The sequence below is a fragment of the Nycticebus coucang genome, chromosome 13 (genome assembly GCF_027406575.1).
Source record: "Nycticebus coucang isolate mNycCou1 chromosome 13, mNycCou1.pri, whole genome shotgun sequence".
Lineage (NCBI taxonomy): Eukaryota > Metazoa > Chordata > Mammalia > Primates > Lorisidae > Nycticebus > Nycticebus coucang.
Window position 1 is genome coordinate 84,317,032 of NC_069792.1, and position 8,138 is coordinate 84,325,169.

General features: G+C 41.8%; 1 protein-coding gene across 1 annotated transcript in view; it reads right to left on the reverse strand.

The window, feature by feature from the left end:
- Nucleotides 1-2,256: 2,256 nt before the first annotated feature.
- DERL1 (derlin 1) overlaps nt 2,257-8,138 on the reverse strand; it is a 25,006-nt gene continuing 19,124 nt past the window's right edge. The window contains exons 7-8 of the mRNA XM_053559655.1: nt 6,604-6,714; nt 2,257-2,644 (exon numbers count right to left, since the gene is read on the reverse strand). Of these exons, the coding sequence (XP_053415630.1) occupies nt 2,506-2,644; nt 6,604-6,714 (250 nt within the window). The 3' untranslated portion in view covers nt 2,257-2,505. The remainder of the gene's footprint in view (nt 2,645-6,603; nt 6,715-8,138) is intronic.

Below are 8,138 nucleotides of genomic sequence, written 5' to 3' on the forward strand. Positions count from 1 at the left end.
CACTGGCTTAGGACAGACTTGGATGGTTCAGCCACAGGAAAAATAAGGCTTAGAAATGTCATGGTAATTGCTTTCTAGTCTCTATGAGTCTTATAAGAACAAGGGATTAAACTAATTCTACAGTTTCAGGACTCACACCTTGGGGTAGAAGCTACAGAAATGCCATAAAGCCTCCTACAGTCAGATGTGACTCCCCACCCAAAGTTCAGAAGCATCCTGCTCATTGAAATGAAAATCCAGGAATTAGTCAGATATAATCCACACATAAATAAAATCATGTACAAAAGGTTTGCTGTATCTTAGGATCGAATAAGGAATAAAAACAAAACATGTCACTCTAACAGCAAAAAGATACTGAATAGTTCCTTAATGCTCAAGAGATGACTGCTTAGGTATATTACCAAGTATCTACAAGAGCCAGCAAAGCAGGGATACAAAAACTTAACACAGACAACCTTAAAGTCGGTACATTTTAATTTACAATTTTTACCAATAAAAAGGATTAGTTACAAAAAGGGAAGTCCTCTATACAAAATGTTTTTTTTCCATTCATAAAGAGAACCACTGTCATTTCTTGCCTTGCCAAGTCAAAACTCAAATAGCCTCTTTCGATAAAATTATTCCAGAAAGACAGGTAATCCAGACAAAAATCAATAACATTATCAGCTTCCTAACCCTATTGAGGAAGAAGAATTTTAAATACTTGTAAACCTTTAGAGAAACAATTACTCTTAGGCAGCTGACTTGGTAAGAGGCCATACCAGAGACTCCAGCTCACTTACTGTTAGCTTTTTCTCACACATACAGTGAGTCTCCACTCCTGTACAGTGAATACACATATAACATAACAGGAATAATGACTTAAAATTTTACAAGTAAATTTTATTAGGGCCACAGATCAACAGCAGAACATATGACAGTTAAGGTTCAGACTCTCCCCACCTATTTTATCACATAAATTAAATATGGAGAGGTACACACAAATAAACTTTATTAAAAATGAGGAGTGGCTTTCAAACTCCCATGTCCTAGTCTAACACACATCACCATTTAACAGTGGGGGAAAGAAGAGTCATACGGTCAGAGCACATGTCCTGAAAAGAAACGATAAAATGTTCAAAGCCTTTTCAGTTGACTCAAAGTATGGCAGCCATTCAACACTGCTCCTAGCAGTCTACTTTCAAAATAAAAACATAAAATAACTGTGTGAAACAGCATAGCCTTCAATTAACTTTATTTGGTGATGAGCCAAGCTCTGATGGAAAAAACCCACCTATGAGAAAGGAGTTGTGGGTATTGAAGCTGGTCTGATTCAGAGCTTGTACATTCGTAACTCAAAAATAAAGACCCTCAAATACAAATGATTCTAAAGCCATATACCCCAAAATTATATGATTCACTTAAATGTGCTTATATTAGCTTTAAAAAATTATCTACCTGTGAAGAGCTGCACCTTCCTCACAATTAACAGAAACACTTCACCAAAAAACTGAGGGGAGAGGGTACAAAAAAATGACAATGAAGTAGGGTACGAGGTTCTCTCCTCCACCTTACTCAACAAACATACTTCCAGAATGAGAATGAAATGAAATCAATGCCAAGGAGCCTCTCCCTGTAGCCAATGTGATTTGGAACCTCCTAACACAATGCTCTGGGTTCACAAAGCCAAGATGCCCTGTAACTTACGATCACGTCTGCCAGGGTTACACCTAATCTGTGTTAGATACAACTCCACTAGTTTTCCATCACTTAACTCAGGGAAAAAAACACCCAGCAACAACTCTCAAATCTCATGAACACCATCTGTGCCCTCACTGACTCAGTGGTGCTTCTCTGTGAGAACACCTGAAGAGATGGCAAATGGTTGCAAGTGATATCAGGTCGAAGCAATTCCAAAAGCTGAGAAGGCTCTTCATCCACTGCTTCTGTCTTCTTCCCTATTTGGTACCGTTCTGCCACCAGAGGGGAAAAAATTATGTGAACAAGTTCTTTGTGACCAAGCCTTGGCAAAAGTCAATAAATAAGAGAGCTCATCAAAGGCGGAACCATTTTATGGGCATCTTATGGTTCTCCTGTAGTTGCAAATTTGGAGGCTGGGAAAAATGGGAAGGAGGCACGTGCGCAAGAAAGAGCTAAGAGTTTTTTTGACAAGGGTTCGGTTGCCCCAGATGCCCAGCTGAGGGCCAGCAGACCAGGACCTGCTAAAACCCATTATTCAGACAGAAAGGAAGGAAAAGAAGACACCAAAAAATACAGTCAGTTTTGAAATCTGCACAGTTGATATTTGTTCTTCATAGCAGTAAGGACTTGAATGAGAATCATGAAACTTGAGGAACACTTATATTTCTCTTCAGGATTTAAAAAATTTTGTCTCATACTGAAAGACTACATTCAGTGAGGGTCAGGTCCAACAGCATCAGCTAGAACTTGGTTGTGAAGTACACCCAGCACTGGGAGGAACATGGGCTGAGAGGAGTGGCTGGAGGGCAGGACAAGGCCACGCCTTCACTGGTCTCCAAGCCGAAAGCCCTGGCCCCAATTATGTCTCCCACCTCCGTCATTCTGATCAGCAGCTCGCCTCATGCTAGCGGGAGGCACACCAAATCCTGACACCCCTCCTCTCCTACTAGGCAGCCAGCGGTACCTGGAGCAGAAAGAAGGGAAGACAAAGGGACAGAAGAGAACAAAGTCACTTCCACACAGTCGTCTGACCCCTCCCTATCCTGGGTTCTTGTGGCACTCTGAAGAAAGCCAGGGACGTCTTATTTAACTTGGCCTTTTCTGTGCTTAGCTAAATGACCTGACCACAGATGGCATTTGCTTTACATGTTTCTTAAATCGATTAAGTTTTCAGCTAAACTCACATTCTAAACATTATTTTTCTAATTATAGAAGTAATCCAGGACAGGCACAGTGGCTCTTGCCTGTAATCCCAGTGCTTTGGCATCTCTTGAGGCCTGGGCAACATAGAAAGACCTCATCTCTAAAAAAAAATAATAATCAAAAATTAACTGGAATAGCCGGGCATTGTGGTGGGCATCTGGAGTCCCAGCTACTCAGGAGGCTAAGGCAAGAGAATCACTTGAACCCAAGAGTCTGAGGTAGCTGTGAGCCATGACACCATGGCACTCTACTGAGGGTAATAAAATGAGACTCTATCTCAAAAAAAAAAAAAAAATTAACTGGGTACAGTGGCACATGCCGGTAGTTCCAGCTACTTGAGAGGCTGAAGCAGGAGGACTGCTTGAGCCCAGGAATTTGAGAGGCTGCAGTGAGCTATGGTCGCAACACTGTGCTCCAGACTGGGCAACAAAGCAAGACCCTGTCTGTCTCTTAAAAAAACAGAAGTAATCCATGTTCCACAGCATGAACACAGGAATACTACCCTTCCAAGTCTAACAACCAAAAACAACATCTTGGTATATCTAATATAGATGAAACTGGATTGAAGGATACAAAATAAATTCACTTTCAAAAGACAAACTCACAGCCTGGATATTTGAGCCCCACACGGCATTTCCATGAGGCTCTCTGCTGAGCCCACCAAGTGAGACTGGGAAGAAGGCTTTACAGTCTTGGAGATTTAGGTATGTTCTTCAATTGCATTCTTCACATCTTACAGATGGTAAGTAGGAAAGCCCCCCAAAATTAAATGACTTCCCATCGTACAAATTAATAAATTAAAAGTCACAAAACAACTAAGAAAATGCAAACTCCAGTCTATGCTCTCAGCAGCATTTTCAACTACTTCTCACCCTTGACTATATTAAGAAACTGAGAATGTGTTTAAACCTATTCCACTCATCAGATCCTAATGTTTAAAACTGTGCTAGAAGGCATACAAGGGTGTCCAACCTGCAGCTTATGGGCCACACGAGAATTATGTGAGGATTGTTTTGCTTACCTGTGGTGTCAGATACTGCCAAAGTTACACGTGGCCATTTTTATTTTTTTTGGCTCATCAGTGTTTGTTAGTGTTTGTGTATTTAATGTGTGGCCCAAAACAACTCCATTTCTTCCAATGTGCAAGAGAGAAGAAAAAAGGTTGGACACACTGATAGAGTACAATCTGACAACTTTGCGTGGACCCCTCTCAGCACCAAGAGTAAGCCGGCAACAGGAGACTTGCCCGCAGCAGAAAAGCCTGGAGAACATGCCACTGCATACTAAAGCAGCTACTTCTGTAAACGCACATTTACCGCACGCCAGGCCTGGCCTATTTATAAATTCATCAGATCTTCACAACATTCCTGAGAGGTAGATTTTACCCCCTTTATAAACGAGAAAACTGAGGCAAGATTGAGTGAAGCTCTTTGAAGGTGACGGTCAGTGAAGCTCAACCCAGGCAGCAGGGCCCTGGAGTTTACAGCTGCACTGCTTACTCCTGCTTGGTGGGGACAGAAGTGGAAGGACAGAGAGTGACCACAGAGTCACTCACAGGTACCAGTTTTAATATTGGGAAAGTTACTTAATTAGTCCTGCAAGCTTCAGTTTGCAAGGCTGTAAGTTGTGTGGGAGCCCCTATCTCACAATAGCGAGTACTCAGTAAATGAAAGCTCAATTTGTTTATATCATACTTGACACCTTCATATTCCTTCCCCAAAAAGATACTGACCCCTTTTCAACATAACAGTAACTGTACGGAGAAGATAGAACTGCTTTTTCTAAATGAAATGCAAAATACTGATACGTATTAGAATTCTACAACTCACCTCTTCCCTTTTAAATAAATACAGCTTTATCGTTAAATCAAACTGTATTTCCAAGTCCCAGTTTCTCAATATCCATATTCTTCCAAAGTACATAATAAAATAGAACACTTACAAAAGGCAATGCTAGGGCTGTCTTGCTTTGCTACTTACTCTAAGACAATACAGAAACCATCTCCATTGCTTAAGCAGATAGGGAAATTGAATGCAAGTAATTAGAATAAAAAGACACCCAATTATACATAATCAACAAAAATTTATGATAATTTCAAAGCAGTTATTGCTTTTGCAAGGAGCTACATTTTGTCATCTGATCTTTATGCAAAAATCTAACAGAAGGGCTCCCACCAACAGAAAAAGCTCAAGTGGAAGGCAGGCTCCTGGGGCTGCTGACTTTGCCACTAGAATCTCGTGTACACTTTGTTGCCCACAACTGAGTAGCATCTACAGCCGTTAAGTCAGAACATGGCCATTTAAAGTAAAGGAACTGTTGGCTGCCCCCCAAAGCACCAAGCTTTTTTTAATTGATGCATCTGTCATCCTACTTGATAGACCTAGATCAGAAATCCAAACCTGCTGTTATGATGTCCTTTGATAATAAGAAAGCAGACTGGTCATTTGTTTTTTTAGCCTGAAGGCAACTCAAAGCTCAGAAACAAGTTTCTTTTTAGTCTCTTAAAGAAACACACACACACCCGACAATACCATACTTCTCTGTATATCAGAGTTCATAATAAAAAAGTCTTTTAAAAACATACCCCTACCCTATCAATGAAAGAGGGGTTGGTAGAGAGGGCCTACCAAGCTTTGCTGCCCTCACTGATCCCTTGGAAGAATGACAAAACTGCAAAACATTAAAATGAACAAGATGTGAAAGGGTTTTTTTTTTTTTTTTTTTTAAGCTTTTAAATGCAAGCGATTACTGCACATCCCGAACATGAGATTAGGCTGATATCAAGCAGGCTGTGACACCCAGATGGTGATTTAACTGGTCCCTTCTTCAACAGCCTTTTGCCTCACTGACAGAATGGTCAGACTACTTACCACCTAAGTGGTGGAGCATCTCTTCTCAGCTCCTCGAACACCCATCCCCACCCTCAGGGATCTGGTGAAGAGCTTTCATTTACTGAGTACTCATTATTGTGAGATAGGGGCTCCCACACAACTTACAGCCTTGCAAACTGAAGCTTGCAGGACTAATTAAGTAATTTTCCCAATATTAAAACTGGTACCTGTAAGAGGATTCATACCCAAGACTGTCTCAAAAATCAAAGCTGTTCTGCTTAGCCTCCTCACTTTAGTAAACCCTATAAGCAGAAAAAGAGCACATATCCACAGACAGTCGGACTTTACAAATTTCAAATCTCTCATTTTAACTTTGAACAGTCCTGTAAAATTTCTATTCTATAATATCTAGTATAAAAACGTTTTAAAGTGGGCGGCGCCTGTGGCTCAAGCAGTAGGGCGCCGGTCCCATATGCCAGAGGTGGCGGGTTCAAACCCAGCCCCGGCCAAAAACAAAAACAAACAAACAAAAACGTTTTAAAGTCCCTGACCAATGGGCTAACTATACATTCCCTGGCCAAATTCATGGTAAAAGTGATGCTCCAATAAAAGACACTCCTGATCCCCTGATCATCCCCTAGACCAGTGCTGAGACGCACAGCTGAGATGCTCCCTGTGATGGAGGCTGGTTGTCAGTGTTCCCTGGCTAAAAGGGTGCCAAGAAAGAGACCAAGCCGTGGCTCTGATCCCTAGTTTCCTGTGACTGTGTAACTATAGTAAGTCGTCTGTTGGCTCACAGTTCTCCATCAGACAGAGAGCTCCTATCAGAATTCATGAGAACACAGGCAGTAAAATGGCTGCTAGATGAAAGAGGAAAAAAAACACTTACAAAAACTGGGGTGTGGAGAGAAAATTTCTTCCTCCCAAGTCCATTGGGTATCTGAACATTAGGAAAAAATAAAGATGTCCGACAAGATTTCCAATAAGCTCATTGATTACCCTGCAAACAGAGAGCCAAGTTAGTTTACATGCAAGCAATATAGGGAGAGGCACTGAGTTTTCACTAATAACACAGGGACGAAATCCTCACTGCACCCTACATACAGTCCCTGGGAGTCTGTGACAGCTCCACAATGAGCCCTTTTGTAGTGTGAGTGGCAAATGCACTCTGAGGAAAGGGGAAATCAGCCTTGCTCAACCAGTGAGGCCTGCTGCTCTTCCAAGGCCAGCAGCCTCTCTGACATCTCTTTCAAGCACCAGCCCATCCTCAAAATATTGTTTTTGCTACTTCCTGCCCCAGGAATTAGGGAAGTTACAAAGCCAGCTTCTGAACAAACACAGTCATGAATGCCGTGTTTGTAAAACATGAGCCAATATGAAGGCTACCAAGGCAGAAGCCTGGGAGTAAGGAAAAGGTGCGCTACAAACGCCTGCTCTCCCTTCCTACGAGAGCCGCTAAACCCTTCTCTCCTGAACGTGTGGGTGTAAGACACCACAGAAATCACTTAGGAAAGCTTTCACACTGTAAGCCTAAAACAAACATCAACCTTCAGTTTTCCCAGGGCTTACATACAGGTCACCTCAAGATTTTAGAGATCCGCTGTTGCTTCTTTGTCTTCACCTGCCAACATGATTCCTTCCAGGCACAAATCAATACCTGCAACCACCCCAGACTCTGCCCTCCTGGATGTGAGAGCAGCTTTCCCCAGCTCAGAATGTGCTATGGTCTAAACAGTGTCTGTGTGTCCCATTTGTTCACTTCTCCCTATCAACATGCAGAAGTTAGGATCACACAGAGCAATTACGTGGCAGATAAAGAACTAGCAGTTTTTTTGTTTTTGTTTTTTTTTTAGAGACAGAGTCTTACTTTGTCACCCTTGGTAGAGTGCCATGGCATCACAGCTCACAGCAACCTCTAGCTTTCAGGCTTAGGCGATTCTCTTGCCTCAGCCTCCCGAGTAGGTGGGCCCACAGGCGCCTGCCACAACGCCCGGCTATTTTTTTGTTGCAGTTTAGCCAAGGCTGGGTTTAAACTTGCCACCCTTGGTATATGGGCCCAAAGCCCTACTCACTGAGCCACAGGCACTGCCCAGAATTAGCAGTTTTAAAGTCTACTAAAATAGTGAAAATATTTTATAGTGTAAGAAATGGGAGTTCTTAGAATACTTGGATCTTGATAATCTTCTCTTTAAAAATCTTTCTGAGTTTAAATTAAAGGTTTTCTTATGTCTCAGTTCTAAATCCAGACCAACAGACTCTGGTTGGCCAAAACTTCTGTACTATCAAACCACTTACAAAACTACTCTCTATCTGAGAATCTTCATTTCTATGACTGTTCAGCAGTTCAAGGCCTTCTGGAAATGCTTTAAGAATATAAGACCTAGTAATTTTATGCACAGCTCTTACAGGAGTCAACTCAGAAAG